Source organism: Fringilla coelebs (assembly GCF_963513975.1).
Source record: "Fringilla coelebs genome assembly, chromosome: 6".
Lineage (NCBI taxonomy): Eukaryota > Metazoa > Chordata > Aves > Passeriformes > Fringillidae > Fringilla > Fringilla coelebs.
Window position 1 is genome coordinate 2236087 of NC_140034.1, and position 18561 is coordinate 2254647.

Here is an 18561-nt window from a genome sequence, read left to right on the forward strand (position 1 = left end):
TGGTTTGATTTGGGATTTCAGGGTTGGCGTTTTGAGGGTCATTTATCCACTGACAGACCCAGAGCTCGGTGCCACCAAGAACTTCGATCATCTCGAGCCCACGGGGCTTTTCCTGCTGGTAAGAATGGTTTATCCGATGTTCTGAAAGGCCACAAATCAGTCACACAAATCCTTCGTTCATCGAACAAAATGATTTTTATTGAATTCGTAGGATTTACAAGAAATGTACTTTTTTGTCTGCAGTGTTTATTGCACTGAAAAGAACCCATAAATAACATCTCAGGACAATTAATGAACCAAATGAAATTACTGGAGAGGGTAACTGGACAATTAAAGATTTTCCCCAAGTGAGGAGCTTTAAGACAAAAGCTCATTAAAAAAAAACCAGTAATTGCTGTTACATCCCTGATTTTCCCCCTGGGGTGGCACAGTGGGTCAGACAATGCTGCTGCCTTTCCACTGGAGCGGGTCAGCTTTTGGGAAATGCAGGATCAAAACCACTCTGCTTAGAGATCTTGGTCTTTAGGAAGGTACAAGAGTTCCCCCTCTGAGTAATCTGTGTGGAAATGAGGAGTGAATCTGGAGTACTAATGAGCTAAAGTAAAAAATAAGGCAACTCAGGCTTCACCTGGGCGAAGCGCTCGGATCCGAAGGGCGAGAGCAGCTCCTGGTGTGAGTGAACAGGCCGGGGCTGGTTCTGTACATTAAAGCTGTAAACAAAGAGCAGAGCTCTCTCAGGAGAGGGATCCCAAATCCCCGGGCCAACACCCTGAACGAGGCATCTGCATTTGGACAACGTTTGGAAGCCAGGACGTGACAGTTGCATCTACTGCCCTTAAAAAATACACAGGCAGCTTTTAATACTGCAGCTGACTGCAGGAAAGGGATCGAGGATCAGGGGACCCACGGAACTTGCTGGTTTCTCAGGATAACAAACTACTCCCGGCACGGCCAAAAAAGATTAACAAACAATTTCCACTTTTTATAAACAACACATAATACATGTAGAAAATATTCAAGAGGATAATAACAAAGGTGCAACGTCAACAAAAATAAGCTGCCTTTTCAACCAGAAGCACTTTTCCTTGGAGAGTGAGTGTGGTGTGGGCAGGGGAGCTCAGTAGTTGGCGCCGTGCTGCTGCGCGTACCACTGCTGCCGCTGCTGCCGCTGCTCCAGCTCCGTCAGCAGCGCCTGCCTGTAGGCCTCGTAGAGCTTCACGATGCGCTCCAGCTCCTTCATGAACAGCAGCTTCAGCATGCCCTGGTACGTGTCCAGGTCAGCCAGCTGGAACAGCTCCCACTTCAGGATGTGGTCGTACCTGGGGGAGACACGGGGGTTGATAGAAATAAGGATGTTGTGGTGGTGTGCACAGGGTGCCAGGATGAGAACCTTGACTCCATGTTTCATTCCTTTTATGATATATTAAAAGAAAATTATATATTAAAACTATACTAAAAGAAAGGATTTCATCAGAAGGCTTCCAAGGAATAGAAAGGAATGATAATAAAATCCTGTGACTGACCAGAGAGTCCGAGCCAGCTGGACTGTGATTGGGCATTAATTAAAAACAACCCCATGGCACCAATCACAGATGCACCTGCTGCATCCCACAGCAGCAGAGAATCATTGCTTACATTTCATTTCTGAGGCCTCCCAGCTCCTCAGGAGAAAAGATCCTAACAAAGGATTTTTCATAAAACATGTCTGTGACAGATACTGATCTAGTACTGATCTCCAACTGTGAGGGACAAAGACTCTCTGACAGTTCAGAGTTATACAGTGTGTGTTTGTTGTGGGATAGCTCCCAAATACACACCCCAGTTTACAGGTGATCACAGAGTCCTTTTATCTGTACAGGTATTGAGTACCCAAAACACAAATCCATGTTCATAACTTGGGTACATCCCATTCCCAACATGGATATTGATCTAGTACCAATATCCAAAGACTCTCTAACAGTTTAGAGTTAGAAAGTGTGTGTTTGTTGTGGGATAATCCCAAATGCACACCCCAGTTACAGGTGATCACAGAGTCCTTTTATCTCTAAGTATATCAGAGTATATCAGAGTATCTCTCAGTATATCAGAGTATATCAGAGTATCTATCAGTATATCAGAGTATCTATCAGTATATCAGAGTATTGCATACCCAAAATACAAACCCACGTTCACACCTTTGGTACATCCCATTCCAATGGAATCAGTTCCAAAGCTTTAAGCACGGGCAGTTTGTCCCTTGGGATGGGTCCGTGGTCCCTTTCGTGGGGAGGGGTCCCAAAATGAGGAAGTCAATGAATCTTCCTCCTTCTGCCCTTTCTGCCTTTGCAATGCAAATGTGACAAATGAACCCTTGGTGGGACTCCCCTTCCCTGGCTTCAGTTGGTGTCAGGGCAGAGGAGGCCACAATTGTCTGATGTTCCCAAAGCCATTGATCAGTTTCCATATTCTTCATTACAAACCCAGCTCACCAAACATTGTGTTGACAATCAATCAATTATTAGTTAGCTACTAACTCTTAACTTCATCAAGGCCTACCCATTTATTTTAATTAACTCCAATAAAGCTTACTCTAACTAAAATCTTAGCTCCTCTAAAATCTCTAAATTCATTAAAGTTTGTGTCTCAACAGGGTTGCTCCAGGATGGTTGGAATGAGATTCTTTTATGGGATTGAGCCCAAAGCTGGGGTTGTGTTTGGGAATGGGCTGCAGAAACATCACTATAGGAGTGTGCCCCTTGTTGACCGAGTGACAAAACTCTCCTTTGTCCCTCAAAAAGGAAATAAGCCCAGAAGTTTCTCTCCTCAATGAGGTGAAAAGGCATCTCATAGGACCTGGGGGACTTCACCTCAAACTTAAGGATAGCCAATTGGACAGAAGCCAAAAAGTCCCACCTGGGCAATTTACTAGAAAAAGGAGTGAACAAAGAAACAAATCGCTTCTGTGAGGTGTTTTATTTACCAGGGGCATGGACCTCCCACCCTGGCTCGGTTTTTCTGTTGGTTATTTTGCCTGTCATTAAACCTTTTTGTTTCCAACACTACCACAGAAGCCATCCTGCTGATTTTTATGCCTCCAAGGGTAGCTGAGAAACCTCTGAGAGCTTATCAGACCTGCTCAAAGAAGCTCCTATAACACATCCCAGTCCCTGCAGGGACACAGGAGATACCCTGGAGTGACCAGAATAAACCAGCACAGGAAAACAGCTGGGAGAGCTGGAGAGGAGAAGGCTCCAGGCAGAGCTCAGAGCCCCTGGCAGGGCCTGAAGGGGCTCCAGGAGAGCTGGAGAGGGACTGGGGACAAGGGCTGGAGGGACAGGAGCCAGGGAATGGCTTCATCTGGGTTAGATGGGACATTGGGAAGGAATTCCTGGCTGGGCTGGGATTGCCAGAGCAGCTGAGGCTGCCCATGGATCCCTGGCAGTGCCCAAGGCCAGGCTGGACACTGGGACACCCTGGGATGTCCCTGCCATGGCAGGGGTGGGATGGGATGGTTTTAAAGTCCCTTCCACACCAAAGCACTCTGGGATTCCATGGAAATGCATTTTGGAAGTATTGAACAGCAATTCCATTCAAAACCCACCTGGAATATTTACTGTAAAACATCTGCTAAAATCAGAGTAACACAGATAAATCAATGAAGGAATTATTTCAGCAGCTCAGGTCCCTCCCAAAGATGGGGCACTGCTGGCTTGTCCTCCCCATCAGCTGTCCCCAGTGTTCTTGGCTGTTCAACCACTCCAATTAACCCCTCCTGGTTAATTAGCAGCAATAATCTATTGTGGGTATTTAATGCAAACCCTGCTGTGGTTCCACCCTCACTGCCCTACCCCTTTCCTGCTTTTCCCTCACACAGCCTACCCAAAATGTGATTTCCTGAGCTTGGAGATGGGGAGCTGACTGCTCTGCCTATCCCAGAACAGAAGGAACTCGTGGAATAATGGAGTTACTGATGCAGCTGAGGCACAGGAGAAGATGGATTCACCTGGCTGAGGCTGGAATATCAGTGCATTTATGGAAATAAACTGCATTCCCCATTGAAAGTCTCACTCCAGAGGCATCACAGAAGCACCAGGATGTGCAGGTGACTTCCAAAGGTGCTCTGAGGAATTTTAACAATTTCACTAAAACTTATCACAGCTTCTGTATTAAAGTTATCCCTGATTCTGACAGGACTGCTCTGCGAAAATCTTTTTTTTCCCCCCCAAAAAAGGCCAAATAACAGACTGCAGCTGTTTGGAGTTTGAGCAGTGCACTGACAAAGAGGGTTGAAGTTTCCAGGCACACCTTTGGGAGCACCTCTGGATTGCTGAGCTCACAAGGACAACTCCTTTCCCTCCTTCTCCCTTCCCACTCATCAGGAGCCTCCCCGCCCTCACAGGAAGGAATTTTTTCCTATCAACAAAGATTATTTTGGTTAATACCTACTGGACTCTCTGTCAGGTTTTTTCTAACCCTAATTCTTATCCTCTAGAGGAATTTGTTAAAACAAAATCTAATATTTTTATTTTTTCCATACTTATCTACTCCTCTCAACAAAAACAACTGGGCTTTACAGCTAAATTGATTTACAGAGCCAGGGGGAAGTAACAAATCATGACAAAAAAAAATTCAGTGCAAAACTGTGCTGATAATTAAAAATTTCAAAATTTGTCTCAGCCTACTTGCTATAAAGAAATCCCTGATGAATTGTTTAATTTGTCTTATGTTTGTTTCTCAAATTTCAAGAAAATACCCAAAATACTCCACACAACACAGACTGAGCTTTTTAAATTTACATTGTCTGGATGTGCCAAAGACCTCACCAAGGAATGGATCTGCAGCCAAAACCTGGAAGGATTTCTGGGATACAAATCCTACAGGCTACAGGAACTGAGTGTGGAGCCTCAGTGCACTGGGGGATTTTAGGGCAATTTAAATCTTTATGGGCTGCTGGCAAACCCAGCAGCCACAAGGAGTAATAAAACTCATTCAAATTGTAGTCACTAGGAGCAGGTAATAAAAACAAGGAATTTTTTTAGTGGAAGTCACTGAACACCACAGCTTGAATTTGCAGTTGCAGGCTGTCCTCACTGCTGGAAAACTGAGTTTCTCCATATTCTGCTTATGAATAGCACATGATTTAATAATTATTACACCACATTTGGGATTTTTATTGCTTTCTATTCAGTGTTACTGCTCTGCAGAGCTGCACCCATTAGGAAATCTCATTTCTTTATGCTGACTCAAACCTTTTTTTGGAGGAGACTCCCTGTTCCTGCAGCAGTTTTTGTGACAAAATGACTTTTTATTACCCTTTAGTTTTTAATTCAATTTCTTGAACAGAAATATAGAAATAGAAATACAGTTGTCAGCCAGCATTTGGCCTAAAGGGGCTGGAAAGGGACTTTGGACAAGGGGTGGAGGGAAGGACAAGGGGATTCAGGAAGGTCTGAATGAGATCATTTTATGGGACTGACCCCAAAAGCGAGGGGTTGTGTTTGGAAATGGCCTTTCACAAATGGCTTTGAGCTGGAAAAAGGTAAATTTAGTTGGATATTAGGAAGGAATGGTTTCCTGGGAGGGTGACCAGGCCCTGGCACAGATTCTCAGAGCAGCTGTGGCTGCCCCTGGATCCCTGGAAGTGTCCCAGGCCAGGCTGGACATTGGGGCTTGGAGCAGCCTGGGACGGTGGAAGGTGTCCCTGCCATGGCAGGGGTGGGACTGGATGATTTTTAAGTTCCTTCCAACCCAAACAATTTCATGAGTCTGTGATTGAAAACTCTTAAAGGTGAAGGAAAAGCTGTGCTGTTTAAAAAGAAATAAAAGAGACATGAGGAAGTTCCACCCTAGAAATGTTTCACATATTTTCTGAGCACGTGGTACCACTCTTGTAAATACTCTGAAAGCAAAACACATCCTTCACCCTCTGACAGAGCTTTCTGCCAGCTGTGGGAGCTGCACAAAGTGATCACTTCAAGTAATGCCTGAAAGAAAGCAAATTAATGTGATAAACATTCGGTACAACTCCCTCACGCTGTCAACCCCAGCCCTAAAAAGCAAACACAGCACAAGCTCTGCTCTCAGTCACAGAAATTCCATTTTTTTTTTTCATTTTCAGAGTGAAAAGGAGAAAAACAAAAAGGCAGAATCTCACTTGACAGGAGCCCTGGCGTAGACCTGCAGCCAGTCAGGGATCTCAGCACTGTGGTAGGGGTTGGCAGGGACCAGCAGGGCCTGGCTCCTCTCCGGGGGCTGCGGCTGGTAGGACACGGGGGGCGGCTGATCGTAACGGGGCACGCTGCAAGGACAGACGGACAGCAGGGGGTCACCTCTCAGTCCTGAGCACTGTGCACACACACCACGGCCACGGCTGCACTCAGCAACTGCTGCTGCTATCTCGGTGAAATTCACCTCAGCCCCACTCACCAGAGCACAACAAAGCACTGCAGCTGTTTGTAAAACATTTTAAAAGTATCGATTCACATAATCCACCATTTAACATGTCAGAACAGGTGGATTCCAGCAGCAGCTGATCAGAATTACTCCATTTAAAGATATCCCCATATATTTATCTTTTGTGCCACAAGTTGAAGAACATTTTCTTCCTGGATATCAGCAGAACAGGCTGAAGAGCAGAAATTAACAATCTGGATTAACAATTTAACAATTAAGATTGGATCTGATGTGTATTTACAATTAACTGCTAGATTTGGTGTATATTAACAATTAACATTGGATTTAGTGCATACTGACAATTAACTGTTAATTTGGTGTGAATTACCAATTAACAGTTGGATTTGGTGTATATTGACAATTGACTGTTACATTTGGTGTGTATTTACAATTAACTGTTAATTTGGTGTGTATTAACAATTAAAAGTTGGATTTGGTGTATATTAACAATTCACACTGGATTTGGTGTGTATTTACTGTTAATTTGCTGTATATTGACAATCAGGTTAGATTTGGTGTAGATAAAAATTAAGACTGGATTTGGTGTATATTGACAATTAACTGTTAGATTTGGTGTAGATAAACAATTAAGATTGGATTTGGTGTATATTGACAATTAACTGTTAGATTTGGTGTAGATAAACAATTAAGATTGGATTTGGTGTATATTGACAATTAACTGTTAGATTTGGTGCAGATAAAAATTAAGATTGGATTTGGTGTGTATTAATTTTACTTTGATATTTTGAGTGGCTGAAATACCCATTTTTGTCCCAGACAAGACTTAATTCACGTTTCAGGTGTCCAGAGCACCTCCAGGCACATCCGACTTTCAGTGCACAGCTCAATTCTCTTCTCACCACCTCTGCTGTTTTCCTGGCAGCTGCAGAGCTGCTCTTTGACTGAGCAGCAATATTCTGCTTCCAAACTCCAGAGACACGAGACAAACCCCGAACTTCTCCTAAAACCTTACTGAGAAGCGGCAAAGCCGAAAATGAATTTTTTTTCTGTTGTATGATCCAAACCCATCTCCTCCCTGAACTAAGAGAAGCCCGGGGGCAGGGAAGGTGGGAGGCTCACCTGGGAGCACAGGGGTGTTTGTACTGAGCCCTTTTGTTGATGTGATCCACGTAGTAGACGCCGAACTCGGCGGACTCCACGCGCTCCCAGCCCGGCGGGAGCCCCTCGCGCTCCAGGGGGTGGCTCCAGTGGGTGGTGTTGGTGTTGTGATCGATGTAATATTTCCTTCCTCTGATAGTCCAGTCCACTGACCAGCCAGGAGGAAGAGGTAAATCTTCAGAACTATGATTTGTTAAGTTTCCTAAAGATGTAGCAGCAACTCTCCCGATGCCTAAAACAAAGGGAGATCGGGGTTTAGGGAGAGATTTACAGAAATTATGATTTTTGTTAATAAATTATTATCAACAAAAAAAACCCCATCAACAAAAACAAACAAACAAAAAGTTAAATTTCATCTATCAACCAAAAGATTCCCAAAAAGTTGAAGTCAGAAATTAAACCTATCCAGACAAATCACTGAGTCCTAACAAAGCTTTCCAGGTGAACCAGTCAAGAGCAGCAGCAGGACGAGGTAAACAAGAGAGGAGGGACAAGCAGGGTTGGGGTCCAAGAGCTGCCAGGATTCAGCAGCTGATTAAATTCCAACCTTTTCCCTGGAAACAGAGCACATTTGGGATTGATCCAGAACTAGATTTAAGAGACTGCTCAGCAGCTCTTTGAAATAGGGGATTTGTTGTAACATACAGAGTTTTTACAGACAGCAGCTGGAGGGTGAGAGATGCCTACAGAAACAGCTCCTGTCCCATCCCTTCCCAGGGAGACTTGGGAAGAAATAAAACCAGAGGAGCAAGTACAGAAAAGTCATAAAAAACCGCCCCCAAGACACCCAACCACAAAAACCCAGTGACATAATCAAGAATTCTGCAGGTTTATTTCCATCCCTGGGAATTTGCTACCTTTTGGATGTGCTGGGCTCAATTCAACTCTCTTTTAAAATTCATTTTAAGTTCCTCTAGTCCCTCACAGTTGAACACTATCTAGTTTTAATGAAAATTCCAATTATCTTTCATCCCACAGCCAAATGCATCCATTCAATCCCCCTGTCAGCAGAGTTTGTGTGTTGCAATTTCCCACAGCCAGCAGAAGGGATTTGGGAGCCACTTTCCCCACTTTTTTACAAGTCAGAATCACCCCCACACACACATTTATTGACAGGAATACACCCCCTGCTCCTTTTTTTCAGGAATAACATTTTTGTGGTTATTTTTTGAGGGAAGGGAAAGGCAGAGTCTCTCTCTTTTAAAATGACAGCCTGAAATCTGGGTGAGCTATATGCTAACAGAATATTATAATAATTAAAGTTACAGGAAGGCTCCAAAACAACTGGATAAATAAAAAATAAATTAAAACCCCCTCACAAACATCCTCCTTTAAAGCTCATCCATAAATCTTTTTCCAGCCTTGTCATGTTCTGAACTGTTTGGCCTTAAAGGATTTCCTCTCGTGTCAGTACTTACCTGTCTGTCAGCATTGGAAAGGGAAGCTGTGTCCATCTTTGGCTGGGATTGAACAACCCAGACCTTAATTCCAGAGAAAAGAAACATCTGGAGCCTTCCTGACCTTTGGAAGGGCTGGGGCAGGGAGGTTGGTTCAGCTCCACATGCCAGTGACAAAACAGAAACATTTCAGCTTCTTGAGAATGCTGTGCTAGGGCCAAACAAAGCCAGGACTTTCCTCCATAGCTGAAGCTCTGGGATGGGATTTCAGTGATTGTTAAATCACCACTGCCAGGAGAGCTGAACACACTAATCTGGGGGGAAAAATCCCTATTTTTCTCTTTACTGTTAAAACCTGCACATCCTTGTAGTTTTCTTACAGTTCCTTAAATTCTGGCCTCAAATCCACAGACATTTATTTTTACTAAAGGTTAATATTTCCCAACTCTGCACCAAAGTTCTCCTGACACACGGATTCTCCCAATGCCAGCTTATTTTTCATTTCCATGATGCAAAGAACAAAAATAACACCAGATCAGAAATATTTTATCCATTCCTTCTGCCATTTTCATTTCATAGATGAAGAAGAAGAGCCAAACCATTAAAATAAACTTGTACAGGTGCAGAAATTACCAGTTTTGAACAATATTCCATGGACATAAAATCAAAGGCCAGACTTATAAACTGATGGTTGTAACTATCATTTTTTCCCTTATATCACAGATTATATAGGAATATTCTCTGTGCTGGAAGTTTTAAGATGTTGATATTCACAGGGCCTTAAAGCCATCAACCACTGTGGCATGAAAATCAATAATTAGTACAATTTAGACATTTTTTTCTTATAAAATTTATTTTTTAGAGATCAAAAGGAATTGTCTGTTGGCTTTCCTGATAAACCTCAGATGTTGCTTTGTGGGAGGATGGACACACATATAAAAGAAAAACTCCTCCTATAGTTTTGAAGAGAAGAGGAAAATTAACTTTTATATCTATTTTTATAGATATATATACACACAGACCTGTAATTTCAACTAAACAACACTTGGAAGAGTGAATTCCTCTGTGATCTCTTCCCAAGTATAACCCAAAGAAGAAAATTCCAAGACAGCCTAAATCCATGGACTGCCTTTTCCAGGGCAAATTTCCAGGAATGACATTTTCTTCATTTAAATTCCAGGTAAAGTCTGAGCCCCAAAGGATTTTTGCAGCAGCCCAAAGCTCCAGACAGGATTTTCCTGCAAGCACCAGGGATATTCCCTGGATTGGGGGCTGGCACCAGATTTAGGGATCCCAAATAGAAAAAATGAACAGTTTTTATACAAACATTTGGTGTAAAACTTGGGATTTTCCTGGCATGGAGGATGTGATCCCTACCACGAGACAAACAGAGCATGCTCACTGTAACTCTCAGGGTTTTCCTGCTCACACACTCTTCCAGCTGTAATAAGACAAAACTTCTCATTCTCCCTGCTTTCCCAAGAAGTAAAGTTGTTTAAATTATCCTCTTTTTCCAAATGTCTCCTTTCCCCTGCTGAGGAATGAGCACTCTCTGGAGTGGCACTATCAAATCTCAAGGATGGTCAACAATTAATTGAAATTTATGTATTTGTAAAACCTTTTCAAGCCTCATCTGGTAATACTGTTTATAATGTTGTATTTTAATATAATATATTAAATATCAGGGTGTTTTTTGGTTCAGCAGCTGCTTTTAAGGAATATCAACATTGAAATTGAGGCTTTAATTTTCCTTCCATTTCTAAAATCCAGTATCTTCAATTTAAGGTCTTGAATTACCAATTTTAACTTTGAGCAGCACGTTCCAGTGCACTTTATCAATGCAAAAAGTTCCTTCTCTTAAAAACCCAAATAAAGTCACAAGTGTGAACAGTCTGCAGTGTGTTCTTCACTCAGGGAAGTTGTGTTTAGGAGGAACAAAGGAACTGGGAATGATGTCAGTGCTTTCCCAGTAAAAGGGTTTTTTTCTGAGGGAACTCTGCCTGGAAAGAAGTCCAAGCCCTCTGGAGCAAAGACTCCCAGGCCAGCAAAGGGCAGGTAGGAAGGGCAGCAGAGAAATCCCATCACCAGCAGAGAGGGCAAAGAGCAAAACCAGAGGAGAAAGTTCCACTGGGGTAGAAAATGCAGAGAAATTTCAGAGCCCAGGAACTCCCCACAAGTGACTTCACCCAAATTTCCAAAGTGTTGCAGAACAAATGTTACAAAACAGTATTTGTTTTTAATTAGCCCAATTGTCCTGAGAGCCTTTTTTCAGGATGCCAAAATCCTCTCCCTTCCCCTCATCAGAGCAGGGTGAAGAGCAGGAAGAGAAGATGAACAAACTGTTTCATTTGAAAAGAGTAAGTAATAATCAAATAACAAAAAGTTCCAACAACTCTCCTGTTTAGCCAGGCCTGCAGGTCCCAGGCCTTCCTAACCCACTCCAAAGCATCTGAAGGAACTTCCTGAGCACGAGCACCTCTTTTGTTGGAGGGAATGGGGCGTTCCAAGCAAGCACAAATTCACAAATAGGAAATGACAGGAAGAACTCTGAAAGCGTCAAGAATTATGCTGCAAAATTCCTGCAAAATCAGCACAAAAGAAGAAAAAGGCAGGAACTGCCATTTGTTTAAAAATGAGAGAAGTGTACACACAGAAAAATAAAAATATGGCTAGTGCAGCTCTAAATGGGCTTCATGTCAGAATTTGCATTTATTTTGCTCTTACATTAAACAAGTTTGCAATTTTTCATGGGTACAACTTAACAGATGAACCAAAAGCACAGTGGATTCTCTGTTAAATTGTTTTTTCTCCTGTGACATCCCAGTGAACTCATCACAATCCACCACCAGCAAGTGCCTTTACAGTGTTGATTTCAAGCTCAGCAATTTTCATAGACACAGAAGAATGGTTCAGCTTACCGCTCACACAGGTACAAATAACTCTGAGGTCTTGGTTACAAGTTAGTTCCAATCTACACTGTAGGTATAACTTCAACCACAGACCTCCCCAAAACTTTAACCTAGAAGAGAGGAAAGAGATGGCGAGGAAAGACAGGTAAAAGTCTCTTAGAATTAAAAGTTTGAAAAGGACACTCATAATAATTAAAAAAAAAAAAAAGAAATTAAAAATTTAAGAAATGCCACAGAGGTAGCTAAATGTACAAAATTAGGAGGTATCTCAACTGAAAATACTGGTCAGGAAAATCAGCAGCACTGAATTGGTAATGAGAAACAAACTGAATGGAAATATGGAAAGGAGGAGATGGTAGAAGGGAAGCACAGTGAGAGAGAAAACGTGGCTTGAAGGAGAAATGCCCATGGAAGGACACGGCAATGCTGAAACACCAACTGCTGCAAAAGCACAGGACTGCCCTCAACACTTGGCTGAACACTCTGAAGTCTTGATAAGAACCTGTTTGCAACTTCTCTCCAAATCACAGAGAGGAGAACCTTTGTTTTGAATGAGAGCTGAAATTCACAGGCACCTCTTCACTTCCAGACTGCTCCCAAAAATCACCTCAGTGTGAGCACCACGGAATGTCAGCAAAGCAGGAACACCTCGTGTTCACCAGGCAACATCTCCTGGGAATCCACCCAAAACACACCAGGACTCACCAAGGGCACCTTTGGAGGGAGGGTGGGAGAGGAGGGAAAGGGGAGAAGGCAGCATTTACAAACTCCAGCTAAAAACCAGACTTTTCATTTGGAACTGCAGGCAATTCTGCCATCTCAATGAAGAGAAACAACAATGGAGACCAGTAAAGAAAAGGAATTTAGAGAAAGACAGTGAAAGCAACAGGCTCTGGAAATGCAAGAAAAAGAAACAAGGAATTACTGAGACATCTGGGTAACTCAAGGAAAACACTGAAGGTGTGAAGGCATGGGATGGTTCAAATAAAAAGAAGCTTAATGGTGAGATGAAGGAAGTAACAAAACCTAAAATTTTCTTATTTTGGGCCACATAATTCTTTAAGAAAAAGGAAAAGAGGACTTTAGGAGTTCATATGGAGATGAAAAAAAATGGAGGAAAGGGAAAACACTGGCAACTGAAAGGCTCACCTTTGTCTCTCCCTACGAGTGCATGAGATTAAATACTCACCCATCACAAAACCTGTGTAAAACTTGTTCAAAATATGAAATGGTAAAGTATGAGAGTCAGTGACCAAACCAAGCAAACAAGAGCAGCTCCTTTGTGATTTCCAGGGCTAAGGTCAACAAACAGTAGGAAAAAAATCTATTTAGGAAGAAGATGTTGCTACAATTGAGCAAAATATGGAGGTCCTTTAAAAAATTTGAATCTCCACTTCCAAGCTAGAACTTTCTGGGAATCTTCTCAGCAGACAGAGCTGCTGTTGAGTTATGAAGGTTAAACTGATGGATTGGTTCCTGAAATCCTCCCCTCCTGCCTCTCCTCCATGAAACACCCCAGCACACACTCCCAGTGTCTGTTACCTGGACCAGGTAAATGTTTAATGACTGCTGGATGAGCAACTGGCAGAGATGCAGGGTTTGCACACAAAATCCAGGTAGATCTGCCATATTAACATTTAGAAAAGTAAAGGAGGATTCAAGTAACAGGCTTTAAACCCCAGCATTTCAGAATTTCCTGGCTGGCATTTCCATTTTTCATGGAAGTGTTTCTGTGGTGAAGAAAACACAAAGCACTGACAGGTCCTAATCCCACACACGAGGTCAGCAGCATTAAAAGCTGATGTTCTTCCTGGCAGATTTCTTTTCCTAGACAGGAGATTTATTTTCTTAGACACTAATTACAATTTTGTTTATAGATTACAGGTGACAATGTATTTCATATTGAAGGTACATCATTTACAGGTTTTAAATGTTTGTTTCAAACTCATCCTTGGGCATAGATTTTGTAATATCAAATACAGACTCAAATATTTCAGAAAAGTAATATTTAATGGATTCTTCTTTCTTATGCTATTTTGTTTAAGCAAACAAAGACAAATTCCAGTGAAACTAAGGGGGTAATAGGCATATTTACAAACAGATTTAAAAGCTAAAAGAAAGGAGTCAAGGATTAGGAAGTAAATTTCAACACTAATTAGATGCCAATTTGCTAATTACACAAAGCAGTCATTCCTCCCTATGACTATTTATAAGAAATTATTTTAATTATTGAGGTCAAATTCAAACAATGAAATTAAGTAATCAGATGATCCTTAAAATTTAATTATAATAACAGCAATAATAATAATAATGCAATATTGTAGTTTAGAGCTGTTGTTTATTCTCTACATCATGAAAATAGGGGATAACCCCCAATGAGTAAAATTCCTTGCTAGCCAGCAACTGATGTGTAGAGGAAATGTACATATGCCTGGCATTAAAAACCCCAAAACCTGCTTGACCTTACTCCATTTATTTAGGAAAACAATCCTGGTTTAAATCTATTTTTCCCTTCTGGATATGTGTGAACAAACCCTCAATTCCAATTACCCAAAACTGATGTGTAGAGGAGATGTACATATGCCTGGCATTAAAAACCCCAAAACTTGCTTGACCTTACTCCATTTATTTAGGAAAATAATCCTGGTTTCAGTCTGTTTTTCCTTTCTGGATAGGTGTGAACAAACCCTCAATTCCAATTACCAAATTATCCCAAAAATGCCATGGAAAAGCAGCTCTGTCCTACACACCTCCAACACAATCCCGATCATCCAGATTCCCCAAACTGCACCCAACCTCTCACCAAAACCGCATTTTTACCAAAAAAACAACAAGGAATCCTTACCTGAAGTGTGCCTCCCATGATTCTGGGACATCCTCTGGAAAAGATCACTGTTGTGTTCATAATACCTGTAGTCCTCGTGCAGGCGCTCGTTCAGCTGACGTCTCCTGTGGCCATCGTAGAAATGATCGTAGTAATAGCCCCGGGCGCCGGCGTCGCCGTTCTCCAGCCCGGGGCCGGCCTCGGCCAGGAAGGGCTGCGAGGAGGAGCCGTATTCCCTCGGCACCTCGGCCAAGCTCCTGGCCAGGTAGGAGGGTGCAGACAGTCTGTTGCTTTCTCGCCTCATTATCTCGTGAGGCGGCCTCTGCACCGGCGTTCGGAGGAAGCTCTGGTTCCTGGAGACGATGCCATCGCCGCCGGGGGCGTAGGCAGAGGATGCGGAGTCGGGAGGGCAGATGTCGGTGCGTCTTGGAATGGTCGGACCGTGGCGGATAAAGGAAGGCATCAGATCTGCCAGGGAGCACGGGGGAGAAGTGAGAACCCTGCCCGTGCAGTGATTTACACACTGAAACTGGGGAAATGCATGTGCAGAAGCCATTTAAGGCACCTCTAATGTGAAAAATGCGTATTTTATGATTGGCTTTTTGCAAATATTCAAATGAATATTAGATGTGTTGTGTTAGAAAGTGATGCTGTGTTAATTCTCTTAAGTAGTGTGTTAGATATAGCTTTAGGTTATAAGCAAATGTTAAAATAGAAACTCTGCTATGTAGGATACTTTTTTTCCTGAAGACAGGACTCGCACTGAGACAGCAGCCACAGGACACCTGAATCTTTCAGAGAAAGAGAATTTATTGCTCCATTATCAGGAGAAATGAACTTCTTCCTGCCCGGCTTGGCCAGGATGATGCTATTAGGATTACAAGGAAGAAGTTGATTCTGACCAGACAGAATCCTGTGTGTGAATGGAATTGATGCACCATGGATGAGGTGTGTGAATATGCAACAGGTTATTGTTTTTAAGGGTTAATCCTCTGTTAACGTGGGGTCTTTTTCGGGCTTATTTTTGCCCAGAAAAGGTACCCGGACTGTCTGTAACTCTTTGTTTCTATTGTCTCATATTGTCCTAATCCAAACTGTCCACATTGTTATTACTCTAATTATATTACTATTTTTATAACCATTTTATCACTATTAAACTTTTAAAATTTTAAAAACAAGTGATTGGCGTTTTTCACATCTAACACCTTCCTGAAGGGAGGCTGCAGACAGGTGGGGTCGGTCTCTGACAGAACCAGAGGACTCCGCCTCCTGATACGGCAGGGAAGGGACAGGTTGGATATTAGGAAAAAAGTTTTCACTGAAAGAATAATAAAAGTACTGGAATGCTCTTCCCAGGGAGGTGGTGGAATCACCATCTCTGGATGTGTTGAAAAAAAGCTTGGACATGGCACTGGGTGCTATGGTCTGGTTGAGGTGTCAGGGCATGGGTTGGACCTGATGATCTTAGAGGTCTCTTCCAACCTCACCATTCTGTGATTCTGTGTAACCCCTGTGCAAATGTGGTGGTAAAGCTGCAAAATGTCCTGGTGCAGCAGAAACCAGCACACCCCACAGCAGGAACCCACTGAGCAGTTCGGCCAATAAAACTGCAGCTGCAATAAACAAACCAACCCCAAACCCATCAAAAAAACCACACAAGAAAAAAACCCCAAACCACCCACACTGTGCTGTGGCTGCATCAGCCAGGGTTCGAGTTTCTCTGTGAGAAGGGTCAAGAAAATCCACATATCTTGGCTACTGCTTCTTTGGGAATGTTGTCCTTACAAACTGGGAATGACAAGATGTTAATGCCCACAGGAATCCAAGATAGAAACAAAATTCACGCTGCCCCCACTAATCCCAAAGTCACAAAGTTCAGCCAGAAAAATCGACGCCATTCCATACATGTTAGTCCTCAAATTATCAGGGAGATATTTCACTTTCTCCTTTAGAATTTCACTGCCTCCCTCCAGTATGTGAAACATTCCTCTCCTCCCTACTTTTACTTTCAATATGACAGAAATAAGTAGTTTCCCTCCACATAAATCAATACAGATGCTAACTTCTACTTAGAATTAGGTTATTCCTATTATTAATTACCTTTTATTAATAAACTCTTACAACTTACAGTTAAAATCTGATGCACCCCAGAAAGTGCCAGCAATAAATTTGTGTTTATTTATTGAGCAAACAAACCCATTTCAGTCTCGGGTTGTCTTGTAAGACCAACACGACCAAACCCAAGCGCACTTTCAGTGTGTGTCCGTGGTGTTGTGCCCAGCCTAGGAGCACCGGGCTGCGGCATCAGAGCCGCGGGAAGCTCGGCGCAGCCCAGGTGACCTCACCGGGTTGAGTCACGGATAGGACCTGGAGCATTTGCTTCCGCAGGGATTTTATGCAACTGCCTGGCGGGACAGTTATCTCATTCCACAGCGCTCAGACGGGGAAAACAAGCGCTGCGCTCTGCAAAGAGCGGGCTCAGGGATTCACGGACCCGCAGAAGGGCTCGGGCTGGATGGAAGCGGCCCCGAAGCTCCCGCCGCGCCACAGGGACACCTTCCCTCCTTCCCTGCGCTAGGCTGCTCCAAGCGCCGTCCAGCCTCACCTTGCGAGCTCTTCGCTGACTTTAGAAACAACGTCTGCACACCGCCTGAACCCCGGCCTGCTGGAACTGAGGAACCGGGCACCGAGAAAATCACAAAACCCACAAAAACCGCCAAGTCCGGGCACGCTGAGCGCCCCGCGGAACAAGGCGTGCAGGGCTCCCTTTGAAACTCGGGTTTCATTTCAGTTTTAACTCCCCTCCGTCATCCCCCAGGGCTCATAACAGCATCAAATACACATTTACAGGGAGAAATAACCCTTACACGCAACCACAGGGACATCTCCCCCTCACGCCCCTCAGCCCGCCAAGGCCGCGCAGCTCCAGGGCCCGCCGGACCCGCACGGCCGCACACAAAGGCCTCGGGATCGGCGCCCCGAGCCGGCGTGCCCCGGTTCCCCCGACACTCACTCCGCAGCAGCGGGCTCGTCTCCTTCTTCACGTACTTCCCCTGCACCTCGCCCGGCTTGGAGAGCTCCGTCCGCGTCTTCTTCCGCGACAGCATCCCACCTCCCGGCCCGCTGCCACCGCCCGCATGCCCGGCGCCGCTCCCCGCTCCGCAGGGCGGGGGGGGTGGGGTCCGGCCGCCGCCGGAGGCCGGGCCGGGACCAGGAGCGGGGCTGGGATCGGGATCGGGACCGGGCCGGGCCGGGGGTCGCTGAGGGGACGCGGCGGGCGCGCGGGGCGTTGTGGGAAGGCGGCGGCCGCCGCCCTCCGGGACGGCCGCGGGGCAGCGCAGGGGAGGGGGCGCGGCCACAGCGCCCCCGCGCGGCGGGGAGGGCGCGGCCCCTCAGGGAGCGGCGGGAGCCCGCCAGAACAGAAACCCCGGAATGAGAGAAATCCCAGAGTGACAGAAACCCCGGGATGACAGAGTGACAGAACCCCACGGTGACACAATCACCGAATTGTTGAAGTTGGAAAAGACCTCCGAGATCAGCAAGTCCGAGCTGTGCCCGATCCCCACCTTGTCACAAGCCCAGAGCACCGAGTGCCGCCTCCAGGCCTTCCATGGGCACCTCCAGGGATGGGCACTCCCTGGACAGCCCCTTCCGCTACCTGACAGCCCTGTCCGTGCAGAAATTTCCTCTGCTATCCCATTTGAACTTCTCCTACCACAGCTTGAGGCCGTTCCTGTTCCTGGGAGCACAGCCCGACCCCCCGGCTGTCCCCTCCTGGCAGGAGCTGTGCAGAGCCACAAGGGCCCCCTGAGCCTCCTTTGCTCCGGGCTGAGCCCCTGCCCAGCTCCTCAGGGATTCTCCAGCCCCTTCCCAGCTCCTC

General features: G+C 44.6%; 1 protein-coding gene across 1 annotated transcript; it reads right to left on the bottom strand.

Annotated features, from left to right (window-relative positions):
• Positions 1-214: 214 nt before the first annotated feature.
• SAV1 (salvador family WW domain containing protein 1) lies at positions 215-17953 on the bottom strand. Its single transcript, XM_084207783.1, has 5 exons — positions 17695-17953; positions 14703-15149; positions 7513-7783; positions 6134-6277; positions 215-1319 (listed from the first exon to the last, which is right to left on the bottom strand). Exons 1-5 carry the CDS (start codon positions 17786-17788, stop codon positions 1118-1120), a joined length of 1158 nt encoding a protein of 385 aa, XP_084063909.1. The 5' UTR covers positions 17789-17953; the 3' UTR covers positions 215-1117.
• Between the last annotated feature and the right edge of the window lie 608 nt (positions 17954-18561).

Bases quoted from the DNA above. Each gene is read 5' to 3' on its own strand.
- SAV1 (XM_084207783.1), bottom strand. From the start codon at position 17,788: ATGCTGTCGCGGAAGAAGACGCGGACGGAGCTCTCCAAGCCGGGCGAG. The intron at 6,278-7,512 runs GTGAGCCTCCCA...CTGTCCTTGCAG, and splicing joins AAACACCCCTGTGCTCCCAG to CGTGCCCCGTTACGATCAGC. The intron at 1,320-6,133 runs GTGAGATTCTGC...TGTCTCCCCCAG, and splicing joins TACGCCAGGGCTCCTGTCAA to GTACGACCACATCCTGAAGT.